This window comes from Amblyraja radiata, chromosome 20, assembly GCF_010909765.2.
Source record: "Amblyraja radiata isolate CabotCenter1 chromosome 20, sAmbRad1.1.pri, whole genome shotgun sequence".
NCBI classification, from domain to species: Eukaryota; Metazoa; Chordata; class Chondrichthyes; order Rajiformes; family Rajidae; genus Amblyraja; species Amblyraja radiata.
Genome location: NC_045975.1, coordinates 30,733,065 through 30,751,990, shown reverse-complemented (window position 1 = coordinate 30,751,990; position 18,926 = coordinate 30,733,065). Strand labels below are relative to the sequence as shown.

Here is an 18,926-nt window from a genome sequence, read left to right as displayed (position 1 = left end):
AAGAAGAAACCTTTAATTAGAAATTACCATATTCTCCAGGAATCATTATTCCCCTCATTTATTTCTCTCGTGGGATCCATGGGACGTTAAAATCCAGCTGGTACCTTGTTTAGTTTAGTTTTGTTTAGCGATACAGCATGGAAACAAGCCCTTTGGCCCACCGAGTCCGCACCGACCAGCAACCCCACACATTAACACTATCCTACACACACTAGGGACAATTGTTACCAAGCCAATTAACCTACAAACCTGTATGTCTTTGGAGTGTGGGAGGAAACCGAAGATCTCGGAGAAAACCCACGCAGTCATGTTGAGAACATACAAACTCCAAACAGACAGCACTTTTGTTAACACATCGTTTCATACTCCTTCTTCCAATAATCAAATTCAACAGTGTCCTTGGGTCTAATTCTTGAAATCAGCTTCTCAGTCTGAAAAATAGTGCCTTCAGATTCTGATCTGCTATCACCCACATCATGAAGGTATTTGTTTCTCTCTTGGACTGGTGAGTGTATTTTTAGGTTTAATGGAATACTGTCATGGCATATCTTTCATCAGAATGCCCATGAAAAGGATATGGGCAATATTTATGAATAGAGATAACAATGAAAAGAAATGCATTTCTTCTCTCCACCCATACAACTTAAAAGTATTGCCAAGTATTTTATGCCAGTTATTTTTCATAAAATTGTCCCCTTCTAAAGGTCATTCATAACAGGGAGTGTGCTTGTCATTGTGTTGGCTGCTTTTAATTTCTAGGTTTGAGATCTCGATTATCTCTTTATATATTGAAAATTAAATTGGGTAGATTGAGAACTGTCTCAGTTACCCTGACGATGCTTGTGTAAGAAAGGATCATATTATATTGCAATGTTTCAGGAAATTAAACAGCAACATGGGAACATGCCCTAAATCTCAATTAAATGATGAATGATATTCTAGGCACCGTGCTGGAGGAGCCTCGATAAGACATGATGGTGTTTGGAGGTTTGATGGGAATGGATAGGATTTCTTTGGATAGCATTAGTAAGGGAGTCAAAGGTTACAGGGAATAGGCAGGAGAATGGGGTTGAGAGGGGTAACTAGATCAGCTATATTCAACTGGCAGAGCAGTGGCACAACGGTAGAGTTGCTGCCTTACAGTGCCAGATACCCGGGTTCGATCCTGACTATAGGTGCTGTCTGTATGGAGTTCGCACATTCCCTTTGTGACCTTGTGGGTTTTCTCTGGGTGCTCCAGTTTCCTACCACATTCCAAAGACGTGTAGGTTAATTGGCTTTTACAAATCGTCCCCAGTGTTTCCGATAGAGCTAGCGTAAGGGTGATCGTTGGTCAGCATGGATTCGGTGGGTCGAAGGACCTATTTCCATGCTGCAACCCTAAACCTAAAGCAGACTCGATGGGCTGAATGGCCTGATTCTGCTCTAATATTTTAAGGTCTTTTCATGCATGGTCCTGTTACTAGCTAAATGTTCAGGTATTCCTTCACCAGAAGCAGTAAAATGATCACTAATGCAGGCGCAAGGCAGGATTGCAGGGTGCATCAAGATATCCAGGATCAAGGGCAAAAGATCTAAAAACTAACAAATACTTTGGGAACTGAGGAGTCAGGCAAAATCAACCTCAATAAATGTCACTGTTTGGATGACAGACAACCAATGATCTCTGAAATGACCAGCAGACACTCCAACTAATTATCCTGTGCACTAACATCACATTAAGTGTTGTATATTTTTCCTGGAACTCAACTTACTTAATTCCTGTTACTATCTCTTGATCACTTAATGCCGTGGATCCACTGTGTAAAATGAAATATTGCTTCTCGTTGTATGAATCTCAATGATGGATGTGAGTTGAATCTAGTTTAATGAGTTGAATGGAATTGAATTTTAGCATCGTGGGCCCATTATATGAATGTAGTACATTAGACCCATCATCTAAATGTATCATTGTCAGTGTATAAACCTGCTGTTGGGGATTCACAATGAGAATCCAACACTGCATGTACTTTACAGATTTACAGAAATGAGTGTAGATGTACAGTATGACTTTTACACACAATGCAAATCTAGTTTTGCAAATGTAAGGCTAAAGGTGCAGTGGATCAATCGAGTCCTGCTAAATATACACATGAATAAAGGTGGCACAGTGCTGGAGCATTAGATTTGCTGCCTTAAGGGCCTGTCCCACTTTCACAACCTAATTCACAACCTCTGCCGAGTTTGCTCTTGACTCATACTCACAGCATGGTCGTCACAAGGTCGTAGGTAGGTCGTAGCAGGCCGTGATGCTAGTCGTAGGTACTCGTGGCATCAAGTAGGTCGGAGCATTTTTTCTAGCATGATGAAAAATGTCCACGAGTAAAAAAGGTTGTGAATTAGGTCGTGAAAGTGGGACAGGCCCTTTCGATCCTGACTGCTGGTGCTGTCTGTACACAGTTTGTATGTTATACCTGTAACCGGGTGAGTTTTCTCCGGGTGCTCCGGTTTTCTCCCACATTCCAAAGACATGCAGGTTTGCAGAGTAATCGCCTTCTGCAAATTGTCCGTAGTGTGTAAGATAGAACTAGTGTACGGGTGATCATTGGTAGGCACAGACTCGGTTTGCCAAAGGACCTGTTTCCACGCTGTATCTCTAAACTAAATAAATTGAGGAGTTATGTATCTATATGTTCCTCGAACAATGAATTCATTGTTTGAATCCAGAAATGTGCTTACATTGTATGAATCTAGAGCCATATATTTTTGTGTCTAGGAGCATATTAATTAGGCACAGTAATTTCCATTACAAACAGCTTGCAAAATATAGCTTTGAATTAAAAAGGATTAAAATTAAGCACATAAATGAAACAAAAGCATTTGAGTAGGAGAGAATTGTTCATTCATACTCTTGTGGGTTTTAAAAAGCTTGTGTGAGTGTGAATTTAGACATTTACAGATTGATTCTGGCTCGTCATATGATGATTATTGCTGACTTTCCTTTTTAAGAACCTGTATTACTAAATCCTGGTTATATAAAAATGTTGGTAACATATTACCTTGATACAGAGTCATTAATAAATCCAGTGGGGGTTTTGGGAGAAACTTTACATAGAGTGTAGTTAAACTGTGGATCGTGCTAATTGGGATGAATACTACAGATACATTTAAGGGATGCCTAGATTATTATATTGATTTAATCCTGACCTTGGGCGTTATCTGTGTGGAGATTGCACGATCTCCCCGCACAAGTTTCCGCTGGGTGCTCTGGTTTCCTCCCACATACCAAAGACATGCGGGTTTCTAGGTTAATTGGTGGCTGCAATTTAACCCTATAGTGTGGGGAGTGAATGCAAAAAGCGGAATATGTAGAATTAGAGTAAATGGGAGAACATTGGTGGATGCTGTGGGCTAAAATACCTGATTCCATATGTATCTTTCAATCAATCAATAGAAAGATATGTTAGCAGAATGGGAAGACATTTATGTTGTGCAGAAATGCTGGTATGGAATATTTGGACAAAATGACTTGTATCTGTGTGGCAAATTCTTTGCAGGCATTGTGTTGTTCCAGAGTCTGCATATTTGAATTGTATTGTGCAATTATAAATGTGAATATAGGTCTGTATGTGCTCTGTATTAATCTGGCATTATGTATACAACATATAAATCTTGTAATATTCATACACTAAATCTTACTGTTCTACATTATTAATCTAAACCTGTTTGGAATCTAGTACCGTACTAGGCTAAGGATGCAATGTTGAATTTAGGATTATAGATGCAATATATGAACATAGTACTGTGAGTCAGGATTTAGTAGCGCAGATACATCAACCTCACAATTCAATTCCATAGTGCAACTGATTTTAACGAAGATCCAGTCACTAAATAAAACTGTGCACTTGGGGTACAACAAGTAGACTTCTAGAAACAACTACTAGGCTTTGTGCATGATTTGTGTATTTGTAGATGATGTTTGACTTGCATAGGGACATTAAATGATGCATGGCCGATATTTGAACATTGCAAAAATATTTTGTCATGAATAGTGCAGGGCCAGATTTCCACCCCACCAATTTAGCGTAAAGGAGATGACACAAAGAATTAGGAGATATACGAGGATGGGATATCTCATTCTTAAATAGGACAATGGCTGCCCCATACAATATTGTTGAATGACCATGTAATTTTCAATGATATCAATGACCACAGCATTCCAAGGCTAGAGAATTCCAAAGATCTTTGGCTGAAGATATGTCTCTTCACCTTTGCCCCAAGTGGCTGTGAAACCCATCTAGTTCTAGATTCCTCAGTCAGGGAAATCATCCTGCTTGCCTGCCTCTGTTCAATGAGAAACAAACATCGACATAATGTGTTGGGGCATTGCATTGAACTTTCTATCATCACAAAACTGCCTCACATTGGCACACCGGTGGAGTTGCTGCCTAACAGTGCTTTCAGCGCCAGAGACCTGGGTTCAATCCCGACTACAGGTGCTGTCTGTATGGAGTTTGTACGTTCTCCCCGTGGCCGCGAGGATTTACTTCGAGATCTTCAATTTGATATCTCTTTTGTTTCCGTTTTCTCCCCCTCAAAGAAAATGAGGCGTCACTGTCACACGATGGGCAGCTGATAGCTCTGGGTTATTGTGTTAAATTTCTTTTAATATTTTCACCTTCTGGAAGCAACTCCTGTTGCCAGAACTGCAGCCTCTATGTTTTACTGGGACATTGTTTACTTTCTATCTTGGTTTCGAAAGGTAACAATCTTGCAGAACTACAAATGGTAGAGAAGTCCTTGATCGGACTTTGCTGGTTTTAACTTGCACTAAATGTTATTCCCTTATTATGTATCAATACACTGTAAATGGCTCGGTTGTAATAATGTAGTAATTTCTGCTGACTGGACAGCATGCACCGAAAGATTTTCACTGTCCCTCGGTACACGTGACAATAAACTAAACTGAAACTGAAACTATAATACCTGTCCCACGGTACGAGTTCATTCCAAGAGCTCTCCCGAGTTTAAAAAAAATCAAACTCGTGGTAAGCACGGAGAATAAACGTAGCGGGTACATCAGAGCTCGGGGACGTCTCTTAGCAGCTCGTAACACTAATGGCATGTACTCGGGAAGACTCGCTAATGGCAGGTAAGCACGGGAAGACTCGTGACGATTTTTCAACATGTTGAAAAATGTCCACTAGTGCCCCGAGTACCGACGAGTGGCCATTACCGTAAATCTCCGAGTTCGAATCAGGGCAAACTCTGGAGAGTTCTTGGAATGAACTCGGACCGTGGGACAGGGCTTTAAATCCACACACTTTTTCAGATTGAGTTGTGGCAGGAGTCTGTGGAGGCTAATAGGAAATTCTGTAAAGTTCTTTGCACAAAAAGGGGAATGTTCTTTGAAGAAAGATCATGGTGACACAAAACAAAAAGAAGCAGATGCATGTTTTGATGGAAACAGTGGAAGTTAATTGTGGATAAATGCCCTATGAGGTTAATCAGCAGAACAATGCAACCATTTCATATCAAAAATAAAGGTGTGTCTGAAAACCAATGAAAAAATAATATAAAGACATCAGGCAAAGAAAATAATGTGTCACTGCAGCTTGATGGGCTGCTGCTGGCAGAATGGAGATGAGGAATTTCTTAAGTCAGTGGGTATTTTTAAAGCAGAGATTGATAAGTTCTTGATTAGTAAGGGCGCCAAAGGTTACGGGGAGAAGGCAGGAGAATGGGTTTGAAAGAGAAAATCAGCCATGATCAAATGGTGGAGTGGGCCAAATAGCTTAATACTGCTCCCATATCATATGGTCTTGACCCCATCCAGTAGACTAGTAATGATTTCATTACTCAATTCATTTCCTGGTCTGGGATGAGGGAGCAGAGAGTGTTAACGTAACTTTTAGAACCTGGCACATAGAAGGAAAGAAAATCATTAGGATTCTTATTTTTCAACATAAAGGCCAGAGATCTCCATGGAAAGTGCACATGCAGGAAAATGATCAGGCTCCAATTCACCCTCACTAAAGCTGAATAGCCCACTCTGTCTCGTTGAGGTAAATACATCAACAATGGATCTTGTGAACTTTCTGCTACCGTCATCAAGGAAATGGCAGAATGGTAAAAAAAGATAAAATTGTAATTATGGGTCCTATATTTGGGAATCACTCACAGCTGAAGGTCTTGTAGTCAGCAGGAGAGTCATATGATTTTATTCTGCTCTGTAAATTATTTCATTTCTGCAGCAATTTTCAGCCTCACCATCATTTGCTACATTAATTTAATTGCTTCACACTTCTCGTTTTATGATTTCAGTAGGGTCCAAAGTGCTTTTTAGCTAATGAAATAATTTTGAAAGCTAAGGAAACAAAGCAGGAGCACTCTCATAAGAGTCACTTCAAAACTTTATGGCAAAAGGGATACCAAAGACTGACATATGATCAAGGTTTAAAAGGTATTTTTGAGAAGGCAGCAGTCCCAATGCTATTATACTGGCATAAAAACAACTTTCAGGTTTGACTTCCTGTCCTACAACAGCCAGGTTCAGGCAGAATAACAGGATATGATAACTGTGTTCAATGTTTTCTGAGAGGTTAGAGAAAGAGGATGGCAAAATGATTCATGGTGTCTGTTAGAAGTGTACAAGTGAACATTAGTTGTGGGCTGGATTATATTTGGCCTCTGTGACAAGACTCACAAATGAGGAATGGGGCTTTGGGTGCAGTATCAAAGGGCTGATGCAACATATAGAATCTTATCCCAACGAAATGTTAACAACTTTGAGAGAAAACTGGATGAATGTAATAGATGTTCCACTCCAGTGTTTGTTTCTATAAAGTGGAGAGGCTATATATTTCATGATCTCAATGTTGCAAAATATTATGTAGCTAATAAATCATCTTGAAATGTTGAAAGACAATTGGGAATCCATTTGCACTCATTAGTCATCTAGTGGGATAATGACCAGATCATTTCTTTCAGGTAATGCTTAAAATATAAACGTTGATCAGGACAACTGTCCTGATCATCTTCAACGAGTGCTGTGGATCTTTTATGTGTAAAAGGAACTGCAGATGCAGGTTTATACTGAAGATAGACACAAAATGCTGGATTGGCTTAGCGGGTCAAGTAGCAGCTCTGGAAACAAAGGATGGGCAATGTTTTCGGCCAACTCTTTTATGCCCATTTGATTCATCTGTAGTTGATAGATTCATCATCTAACCTGACAAACAGCATCTTGATCTGAAGAAGGGTTTCGACCCGAAACGTTGCCTATTTTCTTCGCTCCATAGATGCTGACTCACACGCTGAGTTTCTCCAGCATTTTTGTCTACCATGGATTTTCCAGCATCTGCAGTTCCTTCTTAAACAAACAGCATCTTGGACTGTGCAACATGCACTCATGGCTACACAGGTTAGATTTTGCACTTAAGACCAGGGTCAAACTTGACTCCATAATCAATAGTGATAAGAGACCTGGGGTAGGATTGAGTAGAGCAACATACTGTACCTCCATTCCACTAACTGATGCTAAAGCTATCATTGTGACGACTGTGCCACAGATTGGAGTTGAAAGAAAGTAAAATGCCCCTATAGACTTGGTCTGTTGACATGAGTTCAATAATCTTCTTTTTTCCCATCTATCCCTTTAACTTTGATTTTGTGCTCTTTAAATACTGTGACTAAAAAAATGATGTTGAAAAAAGGCATGACATTGTTTTGTCTCTTTCAGGACAGTCATTCGATTCTTTTCCTCTGCGATCTTCACATCCACTTCCCCATCAGTATCATAGACAACATTAGAAAGCACAGCATAGAAGGGAAACTAGCCTATGCCCCGATTGTGATGCGATTAGGCTGTGGTAGCTCTCCTAATGAACCTGATGGTAAGTGATCCTCTGGAAGGCAAGCCACCTTCCACCCTAAGACTGCATGGTAGCAAACTGTCTCGGTCAAAACTTTATATAATTTCACTTCTTGTAGAGTTGAAAATGCTGGAAATATTCATAATACAATTAAAAATCTGTTTTTCTGCAAATTCTTTAAAAATGGATAAGCTTAATTGCATTGGTCATCTATAACTATGCTGCGGCGAGCATTTTAATATTGAAGAGACAGCAGTTATGAGACATTTTTGAGGCTACTTAATAGATTGATCCACTCCCCAATGTCATCTTCAGGCAAAAGGGCCAAGTAAGTGCTGGTTCAATACACGAATGTCCAGAGTTAGAGACACATTATTTATATAAAAATTATGGTCTTGGCATTATCTAGTAGTAGAGGCAGAAATGCAAGTATAATCCATATGTTTTAACCAAATGCAGATTATTTTTGCATTGCTTTTTGCTAGTGTTATCACGAATGATGAAGTTCATGCTGTCTGTGGCTGATGAGCTTTCAAATCTGGTCCTTTCCAATGCAGTTATTATTCCAGGTGTAGAGTTGTAATGTTACACAATACAGAATGGAAAAAGTCTTACAAGACAAGTGATGTATTATTCCATAGTTTCCTCATTGTTCCCTTGTAGCCTGTGGCTCCAGGGTTTTGTGACAGATTGTTAAGGAATCTCTTTTGACTGCAATTGAAGGTTTGCAGGACAGACTGCTGAAAGTGAAGGGCTCTGAAACCATTTTTGTTTCATTATCAAAGTTAGATGCAGAAGAAAACAAAATAGAGGGGAGGATTTCTTCATTTCCAAGAGCTGCAAATGATTTTAAATTGTTAGACTTGTAATTTCAATCTTTAAAAGCTTGGTTGGCAATAAGGGAGTGATTGGTATTGTTGGTTATGTCTTTTATTTTCAAGGCATGAAATATTGGGGGATGGAAATAGGGTTTGAAAATGCTTATCTGTGTGTAAACTGATGGGTAGGGCCTGAAGTGACATTCAGTAACACAAAACTGTTCTAACTTTCTCCATCTCTGACATATGGGCTGACAGCCTAGAAACCATCAGAAATGTGATAATTGGGCCCATTGCTTCATGGGCTTGTGAGGGTGAAAAATGACTCAAGGCACTTCTGTTAATGGCATGGTTAAAGGATGCACAGTGCATCTGAGTTCAAATGTGTGGAACCAAGATCAAGTTTGATACTAAAATGGTGTCACCACAACAAACAGTTTGCTAATCCTTCATAAAAGCACTGCAAAAAGGAAAAGATTAGCAAAGGTCAATGCAGAGCCACTGTAGACTGGGACAGCGAGGACATTTTAAGGATTAAGGAAATGGCAAAGAAGAGAAGCAATAGATTCTGTCTGTGGCCTGTCTGGATTGTTTCAACAGAGCCCTAATGGAGGCTTGAGGTCCCATCCCTCATCTTCTGTCTGGACACTGTGCAGCCGGGGACTCAATACCAAATTCAACAAAGACCAGTAACTTGCTTTCACTGCATGAATTATAACGGGCCATTTTGGCTGTAAGACTATCCATCTTTTGTAATATATTTCCTCTTTCCACAGGGGTGCCAGACATTTGCAACATTCTCTTGATTTCAGTTCTTTGCAACAACTGCAACCTGCATCTCACCGTTTTTGTTTTATTTCCAACCTTCCTCATTAATCTGCTAACACAGCCTATCACCATGGCAACTCTAACTATGCTGTTGGAGGGATTCACATTGTTTTATCCATTCTTCCCATAACCTCTTTGCGGCTTAAAACTAACTTGTTTTCTCGCTTCCAACTTAAAAAATTAATTATTTAACATAAATGCGGTCTCATTTTCCTGAGTGCTTCTAGTATTTTCTGCTTTTATTAAAGATTTCATGTCGTCTTTATAGGAGTTATCACAAATTATCTCCTGGAAACTTTGCAGAACAACAGGCGTAGAAAGAATAAGATGTAAGCACATGGGCAGGGGGGCAATAAGTGCAATATATCCATGTTTACTGATACAAAGCTCAGAGGCAATGTGGATTGTGAGAAAAGTCTGCGAAGGCTTCACAGGGAGAAATAATAAGTGAGCATATGGCAGATGGAATATGGTGTGAAAAATGTGAGGTCATCCACCGCTGTCCAAAATAGATGAGTGGACAATTTTGTTTTAACTGTGATGCAAGTGTTGATATTCAGAAGATAGATCCAAAAAGCTGGAGTAACTCAGCGGGTTAGACAGCATCTCTGAAGAAAAGGAATATGTGACGTTTTGGGTCGAGACCCCTCTTCAGGTTAATTCAGGTCAAATATTCAGACATCGATATTCTTTACATGAATTATAGAAAGTTGAACAAAAAGTACATCATACAATTAGCAAGGCAACTGTTATATTCGGCATCATTCCAAGAGGATTTAATATAAAATTAATGACATCTTGCACCAATATTGGTCTGGTCTCTCTCTATGTAAGGAAGGATATACTCTGAACAAAGATAGTGCAGGAAATGATAATCAGATTGTCCCACAAGGACAGAATAAGTAGACTGGACCTACACTCAGAATTTCAGAATGAGAAGTGATTTAATTGAAATGCTAAGTTCGTAATGAGCATGACAAAATAGATGCATGGACTCTGTTTCACCTGGCTGGGTATCTAACAGTGGGCACAAAAAGCTAGAGTAACTCAGCGGGTTAGAGAGCATCTCTAGAGAAAAGGACTGGGTGACATTTCGGGTCAAGACGGTGTATGAAGAAAGGTCTCGACCCGAAATGTCACCTTTCTCTAGAGATGCTGTCTAACCCACTGAGTTACTCTAGCTTTTTGTGCCTACTTTTAGATGTGTCTACCTTTGGTTTAAACCAGCATCTGCAGTTCCTTCCTATACAAATCTAAAAGTAGGATTCACTGTTTCAAAATAAAGCTTTGGAGATTCTTCACCCAGAGGACAGTAAATCTTTGGAGTTCTCCACCTTTGAGGTCTCAATTACTAAGCATTTTTATGTCAGAGATTGATGGAGTCTGAATATTAAGAGAATTATGATTTTATTATAATTATGATCATATGTGAAATATCTAAATGGTAATGGCCCATTTAAATCTTATACTTCGACAATTTTGAGAAAACTGGAAAACAAATAGACAATTCATATTCAGTTTTGGTGCTTTCATGTCACCACTTCACTAAGTCCACTGCAATGCTCATGAGGAGCCAGGATTTTGCCATAAATGCCTTTTCATGCCTTTTTTGATGATTTCACCAGGATAATGCCTTTTTCACAATTGAGTGCCTGAATCTGCCTTTTTTGCCGTTTTCCTAAAAGGTTGTGCTATTTTCTCTAGTTGTACCGTGTATACAATGACGTTTCCTATGTTAACATGTTAATATTAATGTTATTATTAACGTGTTAACATAGTATAACTTACAAGAAAACTTCCACCACTGGGGCGAAACCAGGGGCGCCACTATCGGTCATTCATTCGTTCGTGCCGCTGTCCGCTGTTTCAGCCTTCTCCAAGATCTATTTAAGAAAGAACTGCAGATGCTGGAGAAATCGAAGGTAAACCAAAAATGCTGGAGAAACTCTGTGGGTGAGGCAGCATCTATGGAGAGAAGAAATAGGCAACGTTACGGGTCAAGACCCTTCTTCAGACTGATGTGGGGAAGGCAGGAAAAAGTAAGGAAGAGGTGGGAGACAAGGGCTATCTAAAATTAGAGAAGTCAATGTTGATACCGCTGGGGTGTAGACTACCCAAGTGAAACACTTGGCTCCTCACTTCATTTACTGCTGGCTCCAGTTGCAAATTTGAGTTTTCCAGGATCTGTGCAAGGCATTCATTGATGCTGGAATTCCACTGTGGAAATTGGAAAACAAATCTCTCAGAGGTTTGTTTAGAGAAATGCACAGAGGAACATATACCAAGCGAGTCATCATTACGGAAAAATTATGTTGACAGCAACTTCAACGTTGTTGTGCAGAAAATTAGAGATGTAGTTGCACGTAACAAAATATGGATCTCAATAGACAAGACAACCGATGCTGTGGGGAGATATGTTGTCATTGTGGTCATCGGTACACTGGAGGCAGGAGTATTTGTTGACATTAGAACTATTGGACGTCAAACTGCTCAACAATTGCTCAGTTGTTTATATCTTCACTTGCTGTACTTTGGCAGAAAGTATAAAACACGCAAATGTTCATCTGTTTGTGACTTAAAGTTTTATTCTCCAAAATGTTGCATTTGACATGCTTAGTTCAAGGACTTCATAGAATTGCCAAGCACATACGTAGCTTGTTTCCAAATGTCGATCGCCTAATTTCCAATGTCAAGAAAATCTTCCTCAAAGCACCGTCACGTGTGCAGTTGTTCAAGGAAGTGGCACCCGAGATTCCGCTACCTCCTCAACACATTTTGACTAGGTGGGGTACATGGCTCTCTGCTGTACTCTACTATGCAGCAAATTTTGAAAAGATAAAATAAATCATCAATCGTTTTAAAGAAGAATCTGCTGCAGTCAGGATCGTCAGTGAAATCATGCAGAAAAAGTCCCTCCACCGTGAACTTGTGTTGATTGCTTCTAATTTTGCAAACTTCCCACAAGCTATCACTTCCCTTGAGAAAAGTGGCGAAACATTAGTGAATAACTTGCAGGTTTTCAACAAAGTAACTGACGATATTCCTAAAGTTCCTGGCGATGTAGGTAAAGACATACAAGGAAAATGTGAGAGAGTGATTTTAGCTAACAAAGATCTTGAAGAAATAGAAAACATAGCTAAAGTTCTCAAAGGTAGTTGTAATGCACAAGATATCAACATGAATGTAAAGTCTGTAGCTTGTTTCGGGTATGCACCAGTGACCTCAGCTGAGGTAGAAATAAGTTTTTCATAACTGAAGCATATTCTGTCTGACAGATGGCATAGTTTAACACCAGATAATTTGAAAAAAATGCTAGTAATTATGTGCAACCAGGCAACTTTGGTCATTTAATGTATTATACCTTTATATTATCATTTTTAACTATATTTTGGTGGTGGAAATAAATGCCTTTTTCTGGTCAATTAATGCCTTTTTTGTGCCTTTTGTTGTAAATTTTATATTGCCTTTTTGCCTGCCTATTTCAGAGTTTTTTTAGTGCCTAAACATCCTGCCTCTACTCATGGGCTATTGTCAGTCAAGCTTGAATTGCCACAAGGTCGATGAACCAGTTACAGTTAGTCCATGGATTTTTGACAGGTATAAAGATGAATGAGCTAACAGCTGATCCCTCTTCTATTTTTAATAAATCCTCAAGGATACTGGGAAGTGAATGGATTTGGTTTGTTTGGAATCTTTAAAAGCGATTTTGACAAGATTGGAGGAATGAACACAGAGGAATTCCGGGATCGTTGGGGTGGAGAGGATTGGGAACTTCTGGACAGGTAATGACAACAGGCAAAATGTATTATTCAGCTTATTGATCTCTGCTGTTACGTTTTGAATTGCATGAAAACAAATCTAAGCATATAACTAAATTGTGAAGCAAACAGAATGCGTTAGCTAGCTTCCAGCCACATCACTGTTGATGAGAGGCAATTTCGCAGTGAGGAGACCTGGTCATTATCTGCTAATAGAAGGACGTTGGTTGAAATTGGAAAGTAACAAAGCAGTGAGGGAGGGACCCCAGAAATGTCCAGAAATTCTTCCATGCATTTTGGCATTAAAACAGCACTGTGGGGCTTAGTTTAGTTTGGCTTAGTTTAGAGATACAGTGCGGAAACAGGTAATTCGGCCGACCGAGTCCGCGCCGACCAGCGATCCCCGCACATTAACACTATCCTACACACACTCGGGACAATTTACAATAATACCAAGCCAACAAACCTACAAACCTGTACATCTTTGGAGTGTGGGAGGAAATCGGATATCCCTGAGGAAACCCACGCCAGTCACAGTGAGAACGTACAAATTGGGTACAAACAAATAAGTACCCATAGTCAGCATTGAACCCAGGTCTCTGGTACTGTAAGGCAACAACACTGTGCCACCCTAAGTCTCTCGAAGAAAGTTGCATAAAAATAACTTTGTTTGCAACATGCATTGACGGGTGTTGTCAGATTTATCCCATGTTTTCTGATAGCAAATAGTTGAAATCTGTGATAATTTGTCTGCTTCTCAGATTTGTTAGGTGTCCCTGAAACCCAAAATTGTCAATTTTAATATATCGTTCCCTTTTGAGACATTCTTTTGCTCAAGATTCCAGCATCTGCAAAGTTCCGAAAGAACCCAGCAGGCCAAGCAGCATTGGTGGAGGGAAATGGAGACATTTTTTGTGTCAGGATCTTTCATCAGTCCAAAACGGTGTCTGTCCATTTTTCTTCACAGATGCTGCCTGGCCTGCTGAGTTCCTTGAGCACTTTATTTTTTCTCCATTGATGTGCCCTTGCATTTGTTCGCACAGTTCAACCAAGGCATGTTCTGTGTGTAAGGCAGCCATTGAACCCCATCAGGGCTGCAGCCAAGGCAGATCTGTCAAGATTTCTCCTGGGAAGTCTCTTTAAGAGAATTAGTACAGGCACTAACTGTCTGTACTTAGGGGAAGCCACACTGTAGACAAATACCTGTACCTATTCTATCTGCCTGTATCCTTCAATGCCTCGCCAATTCAAGTGACTATCTAAATGCCTCTTAAATGCGTTTGTAAATCACATGTAAATGCCATTTAAACATGAGGGTATGTCATTCTACCACCTCATTTGGCAACATATCAACCACTCTCCATGTTAAAGAAACTTACCCCTCAGAACCCTTTTAAAACTCGACAGTGTGGTGCAGCTGGTAGAGCTGCTGCCTCACAGTGCCAGAGCCCCAGGTTCGATCCTGACTTCAGGTGCTGTCTGTGTGGAGTTGCACATTATCCCTGTGACGGCGTGGGTTTCCTCTGGGTGCTCAGGTTTCCTCCCACATTCCAAAGACATGTGGGTTTGTACCAGGTTAAACAACAAACCTACTCCTACAGTAGAGCGCAAGATGATCTAAACAGCCGGTGTAAAATAGTGTGATTATTTCTTACAATGTCCTAAGTGTACTTGAAAACAACTCGAGTCAATCAGTTGTGAATACATTGTGAAAAGGCATTTTTGTTTTAATCTCCTAGGGTTCTTCAGAGTGGCCTTGAGGTAGAACGATTGCGCCTCAGGAACTTCTATCATTATTTTCACTCCAAGCGAGGAATGTGGGTTTCTCAGGCCAAGAAAACAACTAATGAACCAAATGAAGGTTGAAATTTTCACTATGCACTTTAAAAACAAGATCAACATGAGGGCGCATGCTCCATAGGCAATCCAGCCGCTTACCAAGCCATGTGTGGGAAGATCTCGTTTGACGAAGTATTTGTTTAATTTAGTCACATTTTTCTCTAAATCTTGTTTTATTTCGCTCTCATCAGCGTTTCCAAAAGTCTTGTTTTACTGCACAACAGAACAGAACACAACTACTACAGAAACAGGAAGAAGGGTCAAGGACACCAAGACTGAATATTGGAATCTTTTTGCAATGAAGACATTCTGATCTTGGTTATCATCTTGGACTTTTTGACATCCTTCCTTGCCACAAGGACCAGCTCTGTGACCCTGTTGATTGTTGGTGTTCTTTCACTACATGTTTTGTACATTCTATGTTTATCAGTAATTACAGCAAGACTTCCACCTGCCCACCTTCCCTCCCCCCCACCCCTCTCCCCAGAATCCTATCATTGCATCCAGTCTTTTGGATTACAATTATACATAGTTAGTGATCTCTGAGCATTTGGTGATCATCTCTAGCCTAAGAAAACTAACAGAAAATACACACACATTTGCAGTTCTTGGACCCAACTTGCAGGAAAAGTTTACCCAAGGAACACTGACAAAAACGGTCTAGGTATTCTGCAGCCAATGCCAATGCATTGTCTGCATGAATGCTTTACTTTAAAGGAACTGTGTGAACTCAGTAAAAGCTGGCCGCTTCGGGTTCAGCCAAGCGAAGCCTTATTCCGAGAAAATATTCTGGCCTGAAGCGTGATCACCGTTTGATTATTACAAAAGTACAGGCTAGAAACAGCACACTGTATATTCAGTCCCCAGCACGACGCAGATAATCGCCACTGAAACTGGGTTTTAACCCATTGACTGGTTAATCTGCCGTGACGTATTTTTCCCCAGATACAGGATCAGTTCTATGAGGCTTTTTTTTTTAAACGGTACAGTGGCCTCTTCAGTGACATGTCATCCTATTTTACAATGATCACGATTTACAAAAAGCAATTTTGTCTTTCCCTCAGTATTACTGTCATCTTACCTGTACTGAGAATAGGCCAGGTTGAGTTTCTCAGAACTAATTAGGAAATTGAATTTTAATTCATAGTTTAAAACCAAACCATTGAAGAAAAATCGGTAATGTTACACTCGTTGTCTTGAGAAGTGGTGACAAATTTTAGGATGTTTTTAGAATGATGTAGTCTGAATTTATGACATGGAAATTGAGTTTTAATCTAAACAACTAGGTAGGAATGTTGCTGTTTGATATTATCAGGAGATTTTATTGTTTACAAAACATACTCCAGGAAAGAGAATTTGCTTTTTTATGAAGTATTCTAGATGAAGAATCTTTTTTTTAATGTTATTTATTCAGGTGATAGTACTCTGAAATAATATAATGTCCAAAATGATCTGTCCTGTCACAGGAGAATCAGCAGTGATAAAGTAAAACTGAATTGTAGAATAACTGTGTTGAAACTGAGAAATTCCTTTCATTTTAGTCTTTGCTTTACATTGGCTGGCAGGAGCGCAAGAATTACTATTAGGTTTCCCCACTGGCTTGGTTGATGAGCACCAAACAGGCCACAATGATCCTAATTTCTAATTACATTTAGGTGCCAGTAGGGTACTTGAAAAAGCTTTGGTTAGGTGACCTGTGTACATGGATCTAGTTTGGAATAAAATTGAAAAGAAAACATTCCTTTTTTCAATATCACTGTTTCAGTCTTCATTCCTATTATGGGCACCATTTAATAACAATTAGAAGTAGCAGATGTAGGCCATCTAGTGTTTAGTATTTAAGCCTTCACTTAACATTTGATGGGATCCCAACATCTCTTGCTTTTCCTTGTGCCAAATATTTTCAATTACATCCTGCAATGATAAGGAATTCCTAAGATTTATTATATGCCAATGAAGGTTTCTCATTGGCATATAATAATTCTTCTTCAGTCTGAAGAAGGGTTTCGGCCCGAAACGTCGCCTATTTCCTTCGCTCCATAGGTGCTGCTGCACCCGCTGAGTTTCCCCAGCAATTTTGTGTACCTTCGATATTCCAGCATCTGCAGTTCCCTTTTGAACAAGGTTTCTCCTCATCTTGGTTCTAAGCACCTTAGGGCTTGAATCTTCAGATTCAACCAGTTTCTTTCTTATCAATCTCCAAATAATGTAAGATTTCAACATAATTGCCTTTAATTCTTCAGAATCTGTGGAATTCTCTGCCACAGAAAGCAGTGGAGGCCAAATCATTGGCTGTTTTCAAGCGAGAGTTATATATAACTCTTAGGGCCAACGGAATCAAGGGACATGGGGAGAGAGCAGGAACTGGGTACAAATTTTGGATGATCAGCTATGATCATATTGAATGGCAGTGCTGGCTTGAAGGGCTGAATGGCCTACTCCTGAACCTATTTTCTGTTTCTATGTTTCTAGACTCTAGAGAATATAGCTCGTCAAATTATTCTCTTTATAGACCAGAGAATCAGTCCACTGACCAATGTTACATTACCTACAAGGTAAACAGATCACTTGTTAGATAAGTGGGCCTAATCTATTGATAGTTTTGTAGTTGCACTCTCAGCCAAGCACCGTATTGAATGAATGCATCTTTACTCATATATTCCAATATATTTGCAGGAAAAATAAGCATTTACTAATTGTTTGCTTCCGGGTAAGTTATCAGTGAATCATGCATTTGTAAGGGTTTTTAAAAATTTTGCTCTATTGTATTTTAACAAATTTCACACTTCACACTTCACATACAGCTTTCAATCTGAAGAAGAGTCCCAACATGAAATGTCAACAGTCCATGTCCTCCAGAGATTGTGCATGACCCGCAGAGTTGTTCCAGCTCCTTGTGTTCCACGCATGATTCCAGTAGCTGCAGTTCATTATTCTAGCTTTCAATCTTTATAAATAGTCAAGACTCACACACTGCTCCCTAAAGATTCTGAATTACAGATTACCAACTTGAAAATGACCCATTTATTGTTGTTGACTATAGACAATAGGTGCAGGAGTAGGCCATTCGGCCCTTCGAGCCAGCATCACATTCACTATGATCATGTCTGATCATCCACAATCAGTACCCCGTTGCTGCCTTCTCCCCATATCCTTTGACTTCTCTATCTTTAAGAGCTCTATCTAACTCTCTCTTGAAAGCATCCAGAGAATTGGCATCCGCTGCCTTCTGAGGCAGACAATTCCACAGATTCACAACTCTCTGGGTGAAAACGTTTTTCCTCATCTCCGTTCTAAATGCCCTACCCCTTATTCTTAAACTGTGGCTCCTGGTTCTGCACTCCCCTAACATTGGAAACATGTTTCCTGCCTCTAACATGTCTAATCCCTTAATAATCTTATATGTTTCAATAAGATATCCTCTCATCCTTCTAAATTCCAGTGTATACAAGCCCAGTCGCTCCATTATTTCAACATATTACAGTCCAGCTATCCCGGGAATTAACCTTGTGAACCTAGGCCACTCTCCCTTAATACCAAGAATGCCCTTCCTCAAATTTGGAGACCAAAACTGCACACAATACTCCAGGTGTGGTCTCACTAGGGCCCTGTATAACTGTAGAAGGACCTCTTTGCTCCTATACTCAACTCCTCTTGCTATGAAGGCCAACATGCCATTTGCTTTCTTTACTGCCTGCTGTACCTGCATGCTTACTTTCAGTGACTCATATACAAGGACCCCCAGATCTCGTTGTACTTCCCTTTTCCCTAACTTGACACCATTCAGATAATAATCTGCCTTCCTGTTCTTGCCACCAAAGTGGATAACC

The 18,926-nt window shown here is 39.8% G+C and overlaps 1 protein-coding gene across 2 annotated transcripts in view; it reads left to right on the top strand.

The window, feature by feature from the left end:
• Positions 1-16,849, top strand: part of b4galnt4 (beta-1,4-N-acetyl-galactosaminyltransferase 4) — a 603,648-nt gene extending 586,799 nt beyond the window's left edge. The window contains exons 18-20 of one of the 2 annotated variants that reach the window (XM_033039185.1): positions 7,721-7,874; positions 13,155-13,281; positions 14,997-16,849. In XM_033039185.1, coding sequence (XP_032895076.1) covers positions 7,721-7,874; positions 13,155-13,281; positions 14,997-15,123 — 408 coding nt within the window. In that variant the 3' untranslated portion in view covers positions 15,124-16,849. Of the gene's footprint in view, positions 1-7,720; positions 7,875-13,154; positions 13,282-14,996 lie in introns of those variants that run through there. The other variant, XM_033039186.1, reaches the window with a different exon arrangement.
• The last annotated feature ends 2,077 nt before the right edge of the window (positions 16,850-18,926 follow it).